The 20355-nt window shown below is 36.6% G+C and overlaps 3 protein-coding genes across 8 annotated transcripts in view; 1 reads left to right on the forward strand and 2 right to left on the reverse strand.

Moving 5' to 3' along the window:
- Positions 1 to 4095, reverse strand: part of LOC111444917 — a 9233-nt gene extending 5138 nt beyond the window's left edge. Inside the window, exons 1-2 of one of the 3 annotated variants that reach the window (XR_002710757.1) lie at positions 3582 to 4094; positions 851 to 2932 (exon numbers count right to left, since the gene is read on the reverse strand). Coding sequence is in view for 2 of the 3 variants with exons in the window: in XM_023083048.1 (XP_022938816.1) it covers positions 995 to 2932; positions 3582 to 3809 (2166 nt within the window). In the remaining variant the exon portion in view is untranslated. Of the gene's footprint in view, positions 1 to 776; positions 2933 to 3581 lie in introns of those variants that run through there. The other 2 variants (XM_023083050.1, XM_023083048.1) reach the window with 2 other exon arrangements.
- Positions 4096 to 8059: 3964 nt separating this feature from the next.
- On the reverse strand, positions 8060 to 12254 carry LOC111444918 (synaptotagmin-3-like). 4 transcript variants are annotated; one of them, XM_023083053.1, is made up of 13 exons: positions 11795 to 12254; positions 11356 to 11454; positions 11211 to 11261; positions 11003 to 11126; positions 10317 to 10435; positions 10126 to 10227; positions 9954 to 10028; positions 9766 to 9842; positions 9362 to 9611; positions 9110 to 9290; positions 8916 to 9031; positions 8666 to 8797; positions 8060 to 8583 (listed from the first exon to the last, which is right to left on the reverse strand). In XM_023083053.1, the coding sequence occupies exons 1-13, from the start codon at positions 11936 to 11938 to the stop codon at positions 8452 to 8454; spliced, it is 1602 nt and encodes a 533-aa protein (XP_022938821.1). In that variant the 5' UTR covers positions 11939 to 12254; the 3' UTR covers positions 8060 to 8451. The 4 variants fall into 4 exon arrangements, with proteins under 4 accessions (XP_022938821.1, XP_022938820.1, XP_022938819.1 ...); XM_023083052.1 differs by having other exon boundaries at positions 8060 to 8300; positions 8426 to 8583; positions 8916 to 9290; XM_023083051.1 differs by having other exon boundaries at positions 8916 to 9290.
- Positions 12255 to 15224: 2970 nt separating this feature from the next.
- Positions 15225 to 19650, forward strand: LOC111444919 (adenosine kinase 2-like). The gene is made up of 12 exons (XM_023083055.1): positions 15225 to 15429; positions 15844 to 15897; positions 16209 to 16255; positions 16364 to 16395; positions 16500 to 16601; positions 16692 to 16759; positions 17398 to 17474; positions 17577 to 17674; positions 17761 to 17831; positions 17967 to 18033; positions 18124 to 18307; positions 19199 to 19650. The coding sequence occupies exons 1-12, from the start codon at positions 15347 to 15349 to the stop codon at positions 19339 to 19341; spliced, it is 1026 nt and encodes a 341-aa protein (XP_022938823.1). The 5' UTR covers positions 15225 to 15346; the 3' UTR covers positions 19342 to 19650.
- The last annotated feature ends 705 nt before the right edge of the window (positions 19651 to 20355 follow it).

Consider the following 20355-nt stretch of genomic DNA (forward strand, 5'->3'; position numbering starts at 1 on the left):
TTTTTTTTTTTTTTTTTTTTTTTTGCCAAAAATGTATGGTTCCCAATATATGGGAGTGTCAACCTTAAAAGAAGTTAGGAACCCACAACCTCTGCTTCTCTGTCTTGTCCTGTTTACATGGTCAAAGTCAACCCAAATCTAATCCTCAACGGTCTCTTTCTATCACTAAAATCATGGAAAATAATATGGATTTCTCCCTCACCATACAATTTCATCAACCCTGTTGTGCAAACGACTATATCTAGGCATTAAGTGTATTCATGTCGTTATTATTCTTATTCAGAACAATCGGTTAGTTCTAGCAAGTGGCTGACCCGTTGGGAGTTTCTAATGATAGAAGAGGAGTTCTAAGCGATCACGAGCGAAGACATGTTGATTGAGTAGGAAAAGTGTCGAATTGGCTTCGATCAAGACTTCCTCAACCAATCCGACCCTACTCATTTATACCCATGTTATAATGTAAACCAACGGTATCCCCTAATGGTTGCATTCAGCTAATCGAATGTGAGAAAGAGGGTGGTGATGTGAGATCCCACACCAGTTAGAGAGGAGAACGAATCATTCCTTATAAAGTGTGAAAACCTCTCATTAGTAGACCGTTTTAAAACCGTGAGACCGACGGAGATACATGACTATTACAAATTATATCAGTGTCAGACACTGAGCAATGTACCAGTGAGGACGCCATCCGAGAGAGGAACGAATCATTCCTTGTAAGGGTATGAAAACCTCTCACTAGTAGATACGGTTAAAATCGTGAGGCTAACAACGATACGTAACGAGCTAAAGTATACAATATCTGTTAGCAATGAACTTGAACTACTCCAGAGTTCGAGACACAATCACACACTTATACCCATTTCTCTTTATGTACACCAACCAACCCCACAGCTTAACCCAAAGAAACAAAAACCAAAACAAAAATCTCCTTTCACCCTTTTCCCCATTATTCATTTACAGCTTCATTAGGATTCAACCATGATCATCATCATTACTACCTTGGTTTTGGTTGTGATCCACAACACAACAGTGGCTGCACAAGGCTCTGAGCCGATGGGCTACCCCGAAACGTAGCCTGCGATCGAGTAAGCATCTCCACCATCGATGGAGTTTGATACGATTGAACCAGGCTCGAGCTATCAGTCGAGTCGCCTCTTGCTGTTGCTCGTTGCCAAGAATGTGAGCTCAGTCCCGAAAGAATGTATGCTCTTCCCGATGCCTCGTATACATGTCTGCTACCCATCCTCTCTTGCATTTCTTTGAGCTCGGCGTCTAAGGCAACACATAATCGGTCGTGAGATTTCGCGGATACCGTTTGCGACAACACCGTCCTACACTTCTCTAGTATGGCAGCTGCACCAGCTAAGTCTCCCTGTTCTGCTGCTATCCTTGCCTGTGTTATTGCCTCGGCTGCTTCGAGTCGGTTGCATTGTCGATCCACTTCCACTGAAACGACCCCTTGTCCACCTCCCATTTCAAGCCTTTCGATCCTTACTTCATCGCTTTCCAATGTCATCGTTTGCTTGGTGATTGGATCCCGGTAAACGCATCGAACTTTTAGTAGTGGTGTTGAGTTGCAGGAAGGCTCTATAGGGACATTGGTCGAGACCAAAAAGTCCCTCTCTTCATCGGCATACAAGTCCCCGACATCGATAAACCCGGTGCGACCGTCAACCATCAGACGACTTGGATAACTTCCAGCTTTTAGTGATCTAAGATGGATATTTGGGTGTACACATTCGATTGCTACTTGTAGCTCCTGCACGACCACGCTTAAGAGCCCGCCGATGCATTGTGCAAATGCATCTTGGATCACAGCTTCAGTCTCGATGAAAGAAAACGTTCCTCCAGATATCTCGGAAATCGAGTGCATAGACGAAGCATCATGATCCCCACCAAATCCAAAAGAGTGAACCGGAATCTGGAATCCCGACTCGTCCTTAGAATGCATCGACAGAGGGAGAAGCAGCTGGTAATTCGGTTGTGGTTGGTTAACCCCCGAACCATTGACCGTGTACGTGTCCTGGCCATCGGACAACAATATTATACTCGAAACAGCGTTCTTTTCCCTTCGATCTTCCATTATCTTAGCACCCTTTCTTAGACCTTCAGCAATATTGGTTCCACCATTAGCAACTAAAGCATTGACAGCCTGCAGGGCCTGTTGTCGACCCGTATCAGTCATCTTACGAAGAGGAAAGAGGCGTCGAGCTGTTGACGAGAACGCAATTACCGACAGTCGATCACTGGAGCTAAGATTCTGTATTACAAATCCCATAGCTCGTTTAAGCAGTGCAAGTTTAGTACCCGCCATGCTACCGCTGATGTCGAGAACTGTTACTAAGTCAACCGGTGCACAACGAGTTCGAGAAAACTGTGACAAACTAGCTTGATTTCCAGCGCAGTTTTGTCTCCTAACCAAAGCAGCAGCTTTAAGATGGACGAGTACGGTGAACTCGTCGTAGGATTTCGACTTTGGAGCAGCGGAAATCTCTGGATATGTTTTCATCTGTATGATTTTAGTAGAGTCACCATCTGCAGTGTTCTTGTTGCAAGAACTTTCAGCACAAACTGTCTGGGTACCTAATGATTCATCGTCGTCGAACACGCCTGGCTCGGGAGCCTGACATAGCGGAACAACGAGTCGTCGACTTAGATCCCTTCGAGGAGGTAATCGTCGAACGACAGTCATTAAGGCATTATTTTGATTCGAGTCAGCAGGACGAGCTGATGCTGTTCCAGGAGGAGCATCCAAACTGGGACCTTGAACAGGAATTTCTTTCCACTGTGCTCTGCAAACTGGGCAAATTCGATTGCCATGTTTAATACTCGACACGACGCAGTGAAAATGGAACGAATGCGAGCATTCAGCCGTAAATATAGCAAGTCCACCTCCTTGTTTCAACTCCGTTAAGCAAATCGAGCATGTCTGCTGAATAAAGTCGAAACAACGATATCAGTCACACGAATTCATCAGCAATAGCAAAGTATCAAATGCAGAAAGAAACTATAGATCAAATCGAAAGCCGAAGAGGAAACTGTGGGCTAGCCTTGTTTCCAAACCGTTCCCTTGAAACATGTATTGAACTAACACGAAACGTTGGGTTTGAACGGTAGATTGTTAGATCCAAACATTCATTATAAAGGTGTGGAAACCTCTCCCTAACAGACACGTTTTAAAACCGTAAAACTGTCAGCTAGCCTCGTTTCCAAACCGTTTCCTTAAAACATGTATTGAAACAACGTCTTACGTTGGACTCAGAGGGTGAATTGTAAGATCCCTCGTCGGTTAGAGAAAGAAACAAAGCATTCATTATAAAGTTATAGAAACTACTCCCTAACAGACACCTTACAAAACCGTTAGCCAAAGCGAGCATGCTCTTCTATACAAGCAAGTTAAGCTACCCGAGTCCGATGCTCAACATCGGATCCTAGCCGTAGTAAGCCTTTAGTCCATAAGTATCCACAAAACAAACCACTTTCTTCAACAAACAGAAAAACATATGAACAACAAAACTCAAATGAATCAAAGTAAACAAATCTCCACAGAACTTAAAGAACAAAGGTTGAAGATCCACAACCTTTGAAGATTTGATGCCACTTTTATGAGAAGAAGGTGTTGGTGTTGGTGTTGAAGGGCGAGAAGATGAGCCCCAATGAGCAGCAGGGGAAAGCAGGGCAGCATCAGAGAATCTCTCAGTGGTGGTATCACAATCATCCAAAGGGGTAGCGCTTTCATCTGTTCTTGGAACAAGAACACATAGATTCCACCCAAGAGCTACCCTCAACTTCCTCCATTTGCTACCCATTTCACAGCAGCCCCAGATCTCGAGCAAGCCCCCTCTAGTAAAAGTTGAGAGAACAACACGAAAAAACAAGACAAAACAGCTCTATAACGGAAGAAGAACACTCCAAGAAGCCTTCAACTTAGCTTTGTTCATGTCCATGGCCGCCAAAAGAGAGCAGCAGCGACGTCGGCGGCGGCGGCGGCGGTGGCAGCTCGTTGAGCCTTGAGGATTTGACCTGTGCTGCTGGTTGTCTCAGCGTTGAGGTTAAATAAAAAGGACAGCATTCATTTTATTTGGGATTCCATTGAATATGCTCCAAATTTCAATTGTTTTCTTTAAATTCATCGTGGTTTGCTTAACACTATTAAGAGTTGACAAATCTATGGGCAAAGCTATAATGGGTTGAGTTAAAAGCTTGGAACTATTCTCTAAGAACATACCTTTTAGGCATTGAAATGAAATGACCTATCAACCAAATGTTCTGAGCCATAAAATATTGTTTTTTGGCCAAAAGATTATATTCTTTGTTTGTCTCGATCCAAATTTTCTACTCCAATATTCCCCCACACTGTTTTCCGACATTAAACAACAAAAAAATGTTAACTTTTCATCAATTTTTTTAGCTTCAAAGTGGATGTAAATATGCTCCATAGATTCTGTGTTCTCCAAAGACAACACTCAAACCCCAATTGGTTGTTTACGCTCAAATCTTAAAAGAAGCTACTAAATCATGAGATATTGTTTGTTTTGGCTCGTTATGTATCGTCGTTAGCCTCACGATTTTAAAACGCGTCTATTAGGGAGAGATTTTCATGCCCTTTATAAGGAATATTTTGTTCTACTCTCTAACCAATTGTGAGATCTCACAATACACCCTGGTTGGAGGTCTACTAGCACACTGCCTAGTGTCTAGCTTTGATATCATTTGTAACCGTCCAAGCTCACTACTAGTAGATATTGTTCTATTTAGCAGTCACAATTTTAAAACGCATCTATTAGGGAGAGATTTCACACCCTTATGATAATTTTTTTTGTTCTCCTCTCTAGCCAATGTGGGGTGTTCTCGCTAGCACATCGCTCTTAAATATGATCCGTTTTGACCCGTTACGTATCGCCATCAATAGAGAGACTCATTCCCAACTAACGTAGATCTCACAATAAGATAAAGATACTATGCCCTTTGTTTAGGGCAAGATACCCTTTAAGCTCCATTTTCACCTTTTGCAAATGGGCTAAACTATGCTTGAAAAAAATCCTTTTTCTTTGGTGTTAGTGGCCAATGGCTGCTGTCCAGTCTCTCTCTCCCTAAAGCCACATCTATTAGCTGTTTGACTCTAAGAGATATGAAAGGGTCCATTTATTAAAGATTTCAACTTTACATCTAAAAATTAGACCAATTAATTAGACGTGTATAATCTTTTTGACCCGCTTAAAATTTTACGAATTGAGCTGGGGATTCGAATCAACTTTACGACCCTATTCAACCCTCTATTTTTGTGTTAGGCTGGTATAACGATCCAGATACACCGCTAGCAGATATTGTTCTCTTTGGTCTTTCCCTTTCGGGCTTTCCCTCAAGGTTTTAAAATGCGGTTTCCACCCCCTTACAAATGGTGGTTTGTTCTTCTCCCCAACCAATGTAGGACATTACAGCTCGATTGTCAAAAATATCAAACACTCACAAGTCGCAACATAACTAATTTCGGTTACAAAGAGTCAAGTGGGACATCACAGTTGCATTGTCAGAAATATAAAACACTCACAAGTCACAACATAACTAACTTCGGTTACAAAGAGTCGATCATTGTTGATTTTTATACTGATCTTAGAATTACGTTGGATTAAGTTATAACTCTATTTTAGATTTAGTCTGATTGACCCAATAAAAAACGTCAACTCGAAACTCAACTCAAATTTTCGATTTTAAAAAATTCAACCCAACCCAAATATTAAAAAAAATTAGTCCAACCCGACCGTAATAATTTAGATAGAGTCATGGTCTTACAAGATCACGTGACACTCCTAATATTTAGGAACCAAAATGTTTTTTTGGATAAGAATATGAAAATAAATACAGAACACTAATTAAAATGTTTGTTAGTACAATGATGTTTTTTTATTTATTAAACGTGGATTATTGTTTTTTTTTTTAATTAACTTTTTTGCAGATAATAATGATGATGGGATGGCACACGTGCACACCATCACGTGACATGCAGTAGCCAGCAGGTTAGAGATTCCCATGTCAACCCCTAGTTTGACATTTTGTGACAACTTCACCCACATCTTATCACATTGACCTGGATTTACCCCCCCCCCCCCTTTCACCGTGGTTACTTTTTTTTTTACCCAACATAGAATTGAAATTTATCGAGTGCCCGAGTTTCAAATTTTGTCAAGCGTGTGAGCTTCGTACGCCTAATATTTATCGAATTCATATTTCAAATTTTGGTTCGTATCTTTAGTCTAAGACATTCAAAATAGAGAACTAGATTGCTTACGAAACCGACCCTTATATTTTATAACATCACATTGAAAACGTTCTCGACCCGCCAATCTCTTCCTTCGTAGAACTGTATCTAAACGTACTCAAAGCAATCTTTCTATAGAGGCAAATGAAGTTGGTGAGCCGTATGATAGGCAACATCTTTTACAGTCTGAACAAGGCTCAGTGGTTAGTCAATTTCACAGTCCCGATTATTAGATTACAAAAGGCATAACATAAATCAAGAAATTAATTATTTTCTTTTGGAATAATTTGATTCTTTTTATTTTTTTAAATAATTATAAAAAAAATGTCAACCAAATAAAAAGTTTTGAATATATATTATTGGATAGGGGAATCATATCATCTTAAAATATTGTTTTTTTTATTTTTAAATATTTAAATTTAATTATATATTTTTTAAAAATTAAAAAATGGTTTTTTTTTTTTTTTTTTTTTTTTTTAAATTTCCACTGAAATGGCCTATCTTTTTGGCATGCCAAAAGTTATTCCCTCTTCCCCACAAAATAACATCTACAATCATCCGAACACGCCTATGCATTTTCCTTGCCCTAATCCGTCCTCCGAGTGTCACGAATAGACCAGGGTTTATGAAGGAGGAAGAATCGAGATGTATTGTCCTTCTGTATACATTAATCTCTCAGCCAAAAAAGGTTTGAACTTTTAGGTTAGAACCTAGACGTTTTGTTCGATTGTATAAACAATTCTAAATCCGTTTTGAGATGCGATGAATGGAGAATGAGCTAAATATTCGAAACCCACGAAACCCTAGGTGAGAGAGAGAGGAAAATCGGATTCCCTTTGCAACGTCTACAAATGGGAGAGGGACATTGGAGCGCAAAAGTCAATAGGAAAGAAAAAAATAACTATCCTTTTAAATATTCATCTTTGTACGGTAATATCTATCCTCATAAATGTTTCAATCACGACTGTAATTGACATATACTTTTTATTTTCAAATCGAAAGTTTAAATTTTTATAATAAAAAATCTTGAAAGACGAGAGAATAAATACTTGTTGTTTCGGTCGAGTCCAATTAAAAAACTCGTATATTTGCCCTCTTGCAAAAGGGCGAGGATATAAAAAGTCAACATTTTTTTTGTGTGTGTGTACGATAGAGGTGTTTACATGACTCAGAATCCAACCAACTTGTATTATCCAACTTAAACCATAAACGTTTAGTTGGGTTTGGTTAAATTTTTTAAAAACTAAAATTTTCGAGTCAGTTCACAGATTGACTTTTTTTGTCAAGTTGGTTCACAAATTGACTTTTTTTTGTCGAGTCAACCTGACCGTGAACAATAACAATAACAATAGTCAACCTGGATATTATGGTCATCGACATATGGATGGTAGTGATGGCCGGTGGGGGCAACGGTGGAATTCGGTGATTTTCAACAATAACAATAGTCGGTGGTGGTTGTCCGTGAACGAGAAGTGAAGGTAGTGTAAGGATATTATGGTCATTTTTTATTCATTTGTATAATAAGATGCTAAAGGGAGAATAATTGAACGATAATTCTGCTAAATATATTTATTTATTCGTGTATTTATGAAGTGTTATGTTTGGGCTGGCCCATACTCTACCAAGTGAATGAACAAATGAGCCCATTGGGCTTTTTCTTTGGGTTGGGTTGGCCCATACTTCTCAAATGGATGAACTCATCCTTTTCTTTCCCCAAATTCCATCATACTTCAAAATACTTTTTCCTTTTATTTATTTATTTATTTTTAATCATTTACACACTCGACGCTCTGAATCTCGGACCATAAATTCCACATTGTAATTTTCGAGTAAATACTACTTAAGCTACGATACGATACAGTGAGAAGGTTTAAATGACTAATGCTTTGACTAGGTAAGCTACGATACGATCGACATATTTTGATAGCTGTAATTACAAAAACCGAAATAAACACGAGAAATAAGGCATTTTGTCAATGAACCTTTGACAATAATGATCAACAAGAACAACCAAGCAAGCTACATGGGTGTTCATACTTGTGGCAGTGATGGCTTTAAATGCATTTTATATGTGAACAATGAGAACAGTTGCTTGAATTCAGAAGGGCTTCATGTTTCCCTGTTTTGTCCACACAAAACTCCAATGGGAGACGCATATCAACAAGTCAAGTGAGGAACTCATTTTGTTTCCATCAAGCGTACTGTGTCCACTGTATCTCGACGTGTATCATTCCATGTCTCGAATTGATTAGATGATACTTCTGGTTGATGCGTCCGTTGTGCACGACATCGATCAGATTGATCTCTACGTGTCCCAATGATTCCTGTGGAAAGATCATGTGAAGCAATTGTTCAAAGCACGAGGGGAACAAATTTGTGATGTGATGTGATGTGATGTGATGTTACCTTCGAGAGGAAACCGAAATGGCCGCTCCTCCTACTCCTAAGCTCGATATGGATCTTCTCTTTTAATGGAGGCTCCTCGAGCATGAATTGGAAGTCATCGTTCCAAACCGGGTCACGACATTTCTTCACCATCTAGGAAAAACATCGTTCGAATATAAATGGAAGACGATGACGAAAACGAGTTCATCCTTTAGTTAGCTACAAGTTAGTATGGCTACAAGTGTGGAGTCTTATGAGTAGAGAGATTCACCTTTGTTTTCTTCTTTTCACCTCTAAAGTGTGTCACTGCATAAGGATTACTATGTCGTTTCCCCTCCACGCTTGTAGCTCCCTGGATTTTCACCAACAACAACCCCGCTCCTCCACCTACGAAATCGTCGTGTATATCTCTTTCATTTTGACTGACCATACTCCGACATCCATCTAACTGACTACTAGACTTGCTGCTTTCTACTCTGAACGGAGTAAACGTCAACTCGACCACAAGTTGTCCTCTCGGTTTCTTGTTCTGATGATTGTTTATGTCCGTGTTCTTTATTAAGTCGAGCGTTAGTTCCTTCTTCTCGTGGGGTGCAAGTACTTTTAAGGGGACTAGCTGCATTCCTAACCTGTCATGTCCGCCAACCTGCAATGAAAATCAATTCTCAGCATTCATCTTTCAGGAACTCAATGGCATTGCAGAGGAAGGGAAGAAACCTTGTCCCAATCATAGACTCGCAAACGAAGAACTTGAGATTCTGGATCCTTTACAACAAGCTTGAACTTCTCATTCCAAACTGGGTTTAAGTTATTCATCTTAATGGTGGTTTTCTTTGATGGTAGTCGTTCTCCGCTTAGGCTGAGTTTGACATATGGATCCGAGGTCCCCAATAAGTCCATCTTCGAGAGCCTTAGTGCCTTGACGACGTTCACGTGTAGTATTCCCACTGGCTTTTTCGTTGCCCCCCTTCATGAAAAAAAAGAGTAAATCATATAAGGACCAACTTGTAATCCAAAATATGAACAAACGGAGGCATCCTTGAAAGGTCATACAACACACAATGAATGAAATCAAATTCAATAAAGACTAATATCAGCTATTCGACCTCATCATAACTTACACTGATGCATCGAGTATCGGTATCTCGAAAACACGGGGCCAAAGATAGAGATTCAAAACTTGTTTTCGGATAGCCTCCTACACTTGCAAGAGCTAGCTGAGTCACAAATCCATATTTGTAAACTAAACATTCATTGACCAAGCCAAGTGGTTCATAAATGAATATATACCAGTAGGCCAGTGCAGCACCTGAACAAATTGATGGAGGCCAGGTATGGACATGATATCACCTCCGAGTATTTTCAATCCAAAATCTACATGCGGCTGGAGTTATGTAACCCAAAAAAACGAAACAAAACTATCAAAACTATTACAGAATATGGAAGAACTTGCCGTTAAATCAAGCTCTATGCTCTTGTACCTTCTCCAACAAAGACACAACAATGTTGGAAAAACAAGGAAAAGCAGGGACTAGAGGCTTCAAAACTATCCGAGGTGCAGCAAAAATTTGCAGGTCTATTAACTGAGAAGAAGATCAACCGTCAAATCCTTTCGGAGAGGAAAAGGATAAACATTCCTCAGATACAATTTTTTTCTGTTGGATCCCCTGACCTGAATTCTTATTTGCAATGAAAAGAGTCTCAACACCAATACTACATCGGGATTCCCGGCCCATCTGATTGCAGTTTCCATAACTAGTTCGTTCTCATCGGTCTCATGCACTTTGAAACCTACAACATTAGGCAGTTTCAACTTATCACGCAAAACATATACTCCGCGTTGAACTCGAGTGCCTTAATTAAGCAGCCAGAAGCTCGCAAATATTAAAATACATGAGTTTTTGTTAGCATCGCACAACAACGCACATGCTCGATCAAGATGAACACAAAGAACAAGAGAGAGAAGTGGGAGGAATATTGACTAAAAGTTTATATTGATGACTTTAGGCTACAGTAAAAAAGAATAAAAGAATACTGAGAATACAGACTTCAAAGCACTCCTATATGGTTTTAGCTTACTATACATAGTTTTACCAGATATAACCACCTACTATATATGACTATCTCCCATATATATCTCTACCGGCTTTTTACTACGATGGCCAGAATATCAGCCTTGAAGGCATCCATTTCTCGTCATAGAGGACAAACTCAGTGATTTTATGCTATCAAACCATACAGTTGAGGGGGAATTGATTCAGAAAACATAAGTTTGTCTATATATTCTACAAACTCCACAACAGATGGTAATGTTTCTCCTAAACATGATATAAAGATGCTTCTTCAAAGTAGACTAACCATAAAGCTTGGGAGGAAGAGTTCCAAGACTTAAACTCTCGAACTCGATAGATTGAATTCGAAACGTCCCAATATATTCGGCAAATATTGGTTTGGTCATGGCTCTTATGCTAGGACAAATTGCCTGTACATTAAAGAAATTGATGTCAAAGCTCAAGCAACATGAGCAAAACTTAAAAGGAGATGTGGTTGTACAGTGTGAAATAACCTTATCAAGGTAAGGCCACATGGCTGCAAGGAACTTGTTAAACCAGTCTACCTGTGTAATTTATGCAATCTATCAGACAAATATGAGAAACTATGAAACAGGAGAGACAGAGACAACAAAATGAACACCACTAAAATTTTCCAACCCGATCAAAATCAGGGTGCTTAACCCACAGTGGAATTTCAGGAATAAGTTCTTCCAAAGCATCTGAATCCAATTCGTAGATTGGCCTTATCATCGGATCCTGCATTCGAGAAGAAAAAAAAAAGGCCAGAAAGATTCATTTATGACCCAACAAAAACAGAGCGTTCTTGCATCCTCGGACCCAAAAAAGTATTAAACAAAGCTGAGCCTATGAGGATGACATTGCAAATTCAATACATGAGAATATTCTTTGATTGGATACAACGAAACAAAGTTGAAACTGAAAATCTCAAAAAGTTTGTCGAAGAGACAAATTAACAAACACATTGAGTGCACTACCAAATTGCAATGAAAAACAGGGGAGGAACGCACAATGCATTTGCTAATTTCTGTAGAAGAATCAGAAATGAGTAATAAACAAGAATCAATTTGGATTATACCTTGACCTTATCCGGCTTCGAAAAGATGAACAAGAAGAACCCCATAAACAGTCCAAGAGGAATTCCAATTCCAAACCCAATAATCCCCAATAAAGTATTGAAAAATCCCATCTCTCCCACAAATCTGAATAAACCACCATACATAAAACTTCAAACAGAGAATCAAGAGAGTTGAAAAGGCTAAAAGAGTGAAGAGCCTTCGCTTGTTTTGGCCAAATAGCAGCAAAACAGGAGAAAGAAGACGAAAAAAGCCGAAATCCAAATAACAGATACAGAAGAAGCAGAGATTGAGCCAGAACGCGTAAGCAAACACCGGAGAATCCGATTCATAAGTGACGACAAAAGGAAAGAAATCAACGAATTTAACAAAGAAATAAAGATTGAATTGAAGAATAAAAATAGAAACAACAAGAAAATAAAGATCGCGACGCGGAAATGTCCCTCACGAAACCGCCAACGCAACGCAGAGAAACACGTTAGCTTCAAAATTTATATGAATGCTTCCCCTCGTCCTAACGTTCCCAGAATGTGAAATGACTATAATGCCCCCAGTCTTTATCACACAACAGGTCTTTTTTTCTCATTTCGGGTGGGGACTTAATGGTCCAGATGATCAAAACACATATTAATTTATTTTAAAAATTCTAATAATTCCCTTGAATTTTAAAAATATTTTTATTTATTTCAATTTTAAAATATAAGATGGGATTATAATAATCAAAATAATTGTATAATTTTTTCGCTCTAAAAAATAAAAAATAATAATAAATCTTGATTTTTTTTAATTCAATTAAATTCATAAAAATAAAAACTTTATTTATTAAATTGGTTTACGGATTCATTTAAGATAAATTTAAATTTAAGTTAAATTAAACTTATTATAAATTTTTTCTTTTTCTTTTTCTTTTTCTTGAGGATTAAATTTCAATTTTAGATAGATCAGGGACCAAAATGCAAATTAAATTTATATATTAAAATTAAATATGAAACGTGCATATCCAATAATGTTTAGCATATAAATTATTTTATGTTTTTTTTTTAAATTACCATATTAATTAATTTAATTAATAGAATATGTAATTTAATAATATGGGACAAGCCTAGTAAAGAAATGGTCCAATAACTATTGAATAAATGGATGTGGTCCATTTTAAATAAGGGACTATAGTAATATGTACCAAAAATACTATATACTAAAATTATTTGTCCATTAAAACTTTGGATAATAATTTAATTTTATTTTCATTTAAGTCACGAAAATAAATAAATAAATGGAATAAATCACTTTACAATTCATTTCATTATCTTTTAGAATTTTAATATTCTAAGTTCGTGTCTATTTAATTTATCAAATTTAAAGAATGTTTAATGTGTGATTTAATTTTTAATTTTTTCAAAAGCAAATTAATTTGCTCGTACAAATTTGAAATTTTTTAAATTTATTGAATACAAAATTGAAAGTTTTAAGATACCCGAGATATTTGTTGTTCCTCAAGAGCCTAATCCGCTCCCAATTTCCTTAATACACTCACAAAAAAATTGCCCCGAAACCTATTCAATGAATAGAGAGCGGGTTACCTACTCTTAGCAATTAAAGTGAACCCTTTCGTTTCGATTAGGTTTATGGGAATTCAATTATTGTTCTTAACCCATGACTACTCGGGTGTCATTCGTAACTCTCGTAACTTCTTCCTAGTAGCTCCATAGACCCATTCACGTGGCAATTGTCATTGTCATTATCATCTATTATTTACGTTGTATAGACAACGTGTGACATATAAATACTTGTATGAAGTTTAAAAGAACTAACAGTAAAAATTAATTGAACATAAAATTGAAAGCTAAATAACTCGTTGAGCACAGTACTTTCAACAGTCAACCCGATTAGCAAAGCTAACAAAAATTAACATATTTTTTTCCGAATAATTTCATAAAAGCTAAGGCTTAATTAAGCTTTTTCCAAAGAAAAAAATGTTAATATATTCCGGGAATAATTAAAAAAAAGTTTATGCTTTTTAATTAATTTTAAATGTGATTTACAATTAAAATAATAATAATAAAAAAACACAGAGAACCCAAAAAAAAAAAAAAAGCAAAAGCAAGAATATTTTTCATTATTATTTTAAAATAATTAAGATTTATTATAATAAATAAAGAGCTTAAACAACATTTTTTAAGTCATATTTCTAATCTTATATTAAAAATAAAAATACAAACTTTTTTTTTCTTTATCGTTAAAAAATATTAATCTTATTATTTTTAACCGTGTTCGTTTTTTTATTGATGACTTTCGTCTCTTTTATTTTATTAAGTTTATAAGCTCGAGTTTAACTTCTTTTGCTATATAGTTAAGCTGCTCGTATTTTAAGTTATTTAAATTTTTGAATCTCGTTTTCCAATAGTGTGTGAACAACAAAACGTACGTAAAGGTTAAGTACAGAGCGGTATGAGCTATATCTATTTTGATATAATACACGTGTCATGTTATATTCAAAAATTAAAAATTAGGGTAAAAAAAAAAAGATAGATTTTATTCTATCTTTAGCTAATTTTTTAGTCATAAAAATTTGATTTTGTCAATGAAATGACATAAATGACATAAATTATTTAAATTAGATTTCTTATTTCTTAAGATTTTATATAAATAAAAAATGTCATTGTCTTGAATAATTGAATATAACTTAATTATATTTAAATTATTTGTTGAAATTGCTAGAGATAGTTGTCAATTGACTAATTAAATGTAATTAATTACTTTAATCTGAATTTTCTCGTTTTCATTTAATTTTGCAATATTTTAATATTATTTAATAGACATGAAAACGATTATGACCTTGTAAAATGACCGAGATTTAGTCATAATCGTTGCATATTCAGCTAAGAATTTCATAACTTATCTCGAGTATTGTTTAAGGATAACTAGGTCTAAGGTATCTAAACGTCCACCGACTAAACTCAATACCTGATATTCAAGATGATTTTTTTATGTTTGTTAAAGAATCTCGAGATGCTAGTCCACGAAAAACGATACGAAATTTTTGAAGATCTGGTTCGCTCCACGAGGGCGACTCATGGGAATACATAGATTTCTTCAATTAATGATTAATCGGTTTTTAAAATATATTATATTTATTTTTAATTAATCATATAGAAATATTTATTTGCAAATATGTTAGAAAATAAAAAATGGAAAATTAAATGGAATTTTGGGCTTTCAAAACTGGGCTTAGGGCTTCATAGTATTGGGCCGTACATAAGCCCAATTTCTTCCGGCCTTTTTTAGATTATTTTTGTAATATTACAATTACTAAAATAATATTTTTAGTCTAAAAATATATATTATTTTTTAAAATTTTATGAATTTAAAATTAATTAATTAGTTTGTAATTTCTAAAATAGAGAATTTAGGAAGGTGACGGCGACGCGCGAAAGGGCTCTCTACTTAGTGACCTTCAGAAGTTCGGACACATCGCCGTCTCTCTTCATATCTCGTAAGCTGTCCATTTTCATTCCTTTGTTTCTCTCATTCTTCACCTTCCAAATCTACCTCCAATGGCGTATGAGAAGATCCTTTTGGGAATGGGCAACCCCCTGCTCGACATCTCCGCCGTTGTCGACGATGATTTCTTGAAAAAGTAAGCTCACTTCCGTCTCTCGATTGTTTTCTTTTCGGAACTGTCGTGCCATTATTTTGCTCGTATGCACCATAAAATCAAGCGATTTAGATGTTTACAGTATAAATCTAAGCATTTCCGAGGTGGTTTAGGTTTTACATGCCAGATCTGTCACTTTTTGTTTCTGTTTCGGTATGTACACTTTGGTTGCCAAGGAGTGCGAGATGAATGATTGCCAGATCTAGATGCCTCGCCTTTTCCGGTTCCTTAATCGTGGTCTGTTTTGGGGGAAGTGAAAATCTCTAAATAGAGACTAATGCACGATTGTGATTTACTGAGTAAAAAATGCAGTTGTTTGGTGTGTGATCTCAATGAATGTATAGATTGGTTTTGTTTGAAGAAGCTCTTTAACAATTTGATATTTCTTATTGGCAGATATGATATCCAGTTGAACAATGCTATTCTTGCCGAGGAGAAACACTTGCCCATGTGAGTTTCTTTCTTCGTATTTCCATTCAATCATTGTATTTTGCTTTTTCCTTGCAAGTTCATCAGGATCTGGGAGGAAGTAAGATTGAATGGTTTGACGTATTTTGCATTTTTTTACTTTAGCAAACAGGCAAATGAATTTGTAAGTAGGAGATCTGTATTGTGTAGTTCATGATGAATTTGTATTCAGTGGTGAGCTTATTTATTTGCTTTGTAGGGATGTTGATCGATTGCTTCCTATCTCATGCGTTCTGTACTTTGTTTCTCGTTTAAATCCTAATGTTACAACGTTTACTTGTGAATTTGTATAGGTACGAGGAACTGGCTGCTAAAGACAATGTGGAATATATTGCTGGAGGTATTTTGATTTTCTTTTTCTAGTGCTTTTAAATAATTATCTCTTCTTACTTGATCGTTTGTGTAACTTGATGATCTGTGTTTTTGACATTATTTTTCTTACATGAAGGCGCCACTCAAAATTCCATTAAAGTTGCTCAGGTTGGTAGCAGCTTCATCAGTGACTTTTTTACCCTGAATGCAGTTTTATGAAATCAAGTTTCATTTCTCCTATGAACCTATTGATATTTTCTCGATATTTTCAGTGGATGCTTCAAATTCCTGGTGCTACTAGTTATATTGGCTCCATTGGAAAGGACAAATTTGGAGAGGAAATGAAGAAAAACTCAAGGCTTGCTGGTGTCAATGTAAGTCTGGGCATGTTTTCCACAACCTCCTAATGGTTTCAAATTATCAACTACAAAAGTCTTGATTAATTTTAAATCAAATGTATTCAGGTTCAATATTACGAGGATGAAACTACTCCCACCGGTACATGTGCTGTCTGTGTCGGAGGTGGTGAGAGGTAGGCAATATCTGTTTACATCTTGCTTATTGTTCAATTTCCTTAATGTGATTGTATCTACTTTTCAAAAACCAATCTTTGTGTTCATACTATGCACACACATTTTTTTCATTTTTTCCTTAATGTGATTGTATCTACTTTTCAAAAATCAATCTTTGTGTTCATACTATGCACACACATTTTTTTCATTTTTATAAAAATGTTTACATGTGACTAGACTCTTGTAAACAATGTAGTAAAAGTTTTTTTCTACTTTTTTGAAGTTCATTTAAATTTATTTGGTTGAAAACTAGGTGATAAACTCCTCTTTATGCTTCATTGTTAATATGGTACTTAAAATCGTATCTTCCTTCACCTCCAACCAGATAACATTTATTTTATACTTGCATACATCAAAAACTATGAATGTATATGTATATATAAAGTTGGGAGGAGATGAGGTAAGTCCCTTGGTTTCGCAATCAACATCCATATATATATGTATATATAGAGTTGGGAGGAGACGAGGTTAGTCACTTGGTTTCACAATCAACATCCATCTATAGGTAGTGGAAAGGAGTGACCTCAATGGGTGTGTGTTGTGGAAAGAGTCCATATTTCATATCAAGTCAAGTGTAACTTAAATTGACAATTTGCAGGTCACTTGTTGCTAACTTGTCAGCTGCGAACTGTTACAAAACTGAGCACTTGAAGCGACCTGAAAACTGGGCACTCGGTACTCATTTCTCCTCTACTTTTGTACTTTTTCATTTACTGTGTATTTAGTGGCCATATGCTATAAAATTTCTGACCTCAATGCAAATTTACTTTCGAACAGTGGAGCAGGCAAAATATTACTATATTGCTGGATTTTTCTTGACGGTGTCCCCTGAGTCCATTCAACTTGTTGCTGCTCATGCCGCTGCAAACAACAAGGTGACATTTCCACACTGATGTGATACACATTTTATTCCTTCGAATTCTAGTTTCAGCACTTTAGAAAAATTTGCATGCTTCTGCAGGTCTTCTGCATGAATCTTTCTGCTCCCTTCATTTGTGAATTCTTCAGAGAGGTGCAGGAGAAAGCTCTGCCGTAAGTTTTGTGCACTTTTATTTTTCATCTTTTATGCAATGGATGCAGAACTTCTTTCATTATAATGGTTTTGGTTAAGAGCTCTTCCTTGGTCACGATTGTTGTTATGGACAATTGGGTTGATTTTTAATACAGGTACGTGGATTATGTTTTTGGGAATGAGACAGAAGCAAGAACCTTCTCAAAAGTTCATGGGTGGGAGGTAATTTTCATAACGTTCTTTTGGGCTCTCAAATGCAAAAACTGAACTGCAGCTCTCCCACAGATTACTAAATTTGTCTTTTCTGATTAGACTGACAATGTCGAGGAGATTGCCATAAAGATTTCCCAGTGGCCAAAGGCATCGGGAACACGAAAGAGGATCACCGTCATCACTCAAGGTGCCGATCCTGTGGTGGTTGCTGAAGATGGGAAGACAAAACTATTCCCTGTTATTTTGTTGCCCAAGGAGAAGTTGGTTGACACCAATGGGGCAGGTATATGGTCTCTCTATCCAACTTTAATTGGCAAATGCATGGAAAGACTGAGTCAACATATACTCTTCTTAGGGAATTTGCGTGAACTATTTTATTGAAATACTTTTGCACCCCCCATTTATCATATCTTATGAAGGTTGTAAAACCATGGAGTAAAACCGTGGACAATGAACAATAGACTTTACTTATACTGTGAGGGCACAAGCTGGCTTATTTTTTGTGAGATCCCACGTCGATGGGGGAGGAGAACGGAGCATTCTTTATAAGGGTGTGGAAACCTCTCCCTGGCAGACGCGTTTTAAAAATCTTGAGGGAAAGCCTTGAAGGGAAAGTCCAAAGAGGACAATATCTGCTAGCAGTGGGCTTGAGTCGTTACAGTTGGTATTAGAGCCAGACATCGGGTGACAATGTGCCAGCGAGGAGGCTGAGCCTTAAAGGAGGGTGGACACGAGGCAGTGTGCTAGCAAGGACGCTGGGCCCCGAAGGGGGGTGGATTGTGAGATCTCACATCGATTGAGGAGGAAAACGAAGCATTCTTTATAAGGGTGTGGAAATCTCTCTCTAGCATACACATTTTAAAATCCTTGAGGGGAAGCCCAAAGAGAACAATATTTGCTAGCGGTGGGCTTGAGTCGTTACCATTTCCTCCGTACTTAGTTGGTTTATAGTTCGTTTAATGGTTCCTTGCTACAATCTCATATCATGCATTAGATCTCAATGGATATTTAGATGTCGCAAACCAGATGAACTTTTCATTGACGCACCTTGCTAGATCATCTTTAGTTCAAAACATGCAATAAGGACAATGAAACTTTCACTTTCCTTACAACACAATAATGTAACTCATCACTCATCTTCTCGTTCTCTTTGTGATTGGCGTTCTTGCAACAGGAGATGCATTTGTTGGGGGATTCTTATCTCAACTGGTTCAAGAAAAGCCCATTGAAGACTGTGTCAAAGCCGGTTGCTACGCATCAAATGTGATAATCCAAAGGTCAGGCTGCACATACCCAGAAAAACCCGATTACAATTAGACAGCTTTGGCGCAGAGCAGGATATCACATCCTTCCCTTCCGTGATAAAACTAGCAGCAATTTTCATCCATCCATCCATCCATCCATTCAATCTGGTACTGTCTTATGAAAAGCCTTCATATTTACTCCTAAATTCATCCGATTCTCTTTTGAATGTCGAATTTCGAGTTTTTCTTCTCATCCTCACGGATGAAAATTTTCATTTGAGCAACTCTGAACCCGAACCATTCTATTAAACACATGCGAATCTTTAGTACTGAAGTTATAATCTGAGTTAATAATTCTATCTCCAGGGATGCTCTGTTGTCACATTACACAAAATTGGAACTTGGATGCATTTTTAAACTGATAAGATGTAGAATTTTAGCTCTCTATTCATGGTATGTTTGTTATTTATAAGAGTAGATAGAGAAAAAGTACCTTCAAGTTTAAGCTTTTGTTTTGTAGGCTACCTATGGGCTCTGAGATAAAAAGCGAGTTACATAGATATAATTTTGTAATATTTTTAATAATATAATTTCAATCAATGATTATTTATAAATATTGACATGGGAAAAAGCATATCTAAATATTTTATAGATTATAAAAAAAAATAAGAAGTCTCGATTTTTAATAAGAAGCTAGCATGTTTGTATTATAATTTTATTAACCTATTTAGTGTCATGTGACCTAAAATTCGAGTGGAAGTTAGATTTTACTACTCTAAAGTTTTGTTTGCGTCTATTTGCATTGATAGAAGGATCCATCGTTCATCACAAATGTGTTAGATTATTGTCATTCATATTTACTTTGTGACTGTTATCCATTTCATCCATCAACGTTAATCCCTATAACTCCAATTTTCATAATGCTATAAGAGAAGATTAACTCCAATTTTCATAATGCTATAAGAGAATAACCCGAATATGAATCTTCCATGTAAAAATATACATTCCAATGAGTTCTCCACTTGCAAGTATATGATTTTTTTTTTTTAAAAGTTGGAACTTTCAAGTTTAATCCCATAATTCAATC

This window comes from Cucurbita moschata, unplaced genomic scaffold (genome assembly GCF_002738365.1).
Source record: "Cucurbita moschata cultivar Rifu unplaced genomic scaffold, Cmos_1.0 Cmo_Scf00007, whole genome shotgun sequence".
Lineage (NCBI taxonomy): Eukaryota > Viridiplantae > Streptophyta > Magnoliopsida > Cucurbitales > Cucurbitaceae > Cucurbita > Cucurbita moschata.

Coding starts and splice junctions, on each gene's coding strand:
- LOC111444918 (XM_023083052.1), bottom strand. CDS start 11,938: ATGTATGGTGGTTTATTCAGATTTGTGGGAGAGATGGGATTTTTCAAT. Junction 10,029..10,125: donor TTGTGTCTTTGTTGGAGAAG/GTACAAGAGCAT, acceptor ACATAACTCCAG/CCGCATGTAGATTTTGGATT. Junction 9,843..9,953: donor GCCTCCATCAATTTGTTCAG/GTGCTGCACTGG, acceptor TTGCAAGTGTAG/GAGGCTATCCGAAAACAAGT.
- LOC111444919 (XM_023083055.1), top strand. CDS start 15,347: ATGGCGTATGAGAAGATCCTTTTGGGAATGGGCAACCCCCTGCTCGAC. Junction 16,396..16,499: donor ATTCCATTAAAGTTGCTCAG/GTTGGTAGCAGC, acceptor CGATATTTTCAG/TGGATGCTTCAAATTCCTGG. Junction 18,308..19,198: donor GGTTGACACCAATGGGGCAG/GTATATGGTCTC, acceptor TTCTTGCAACAG/GAGATGCATTTGTTGGGGGA.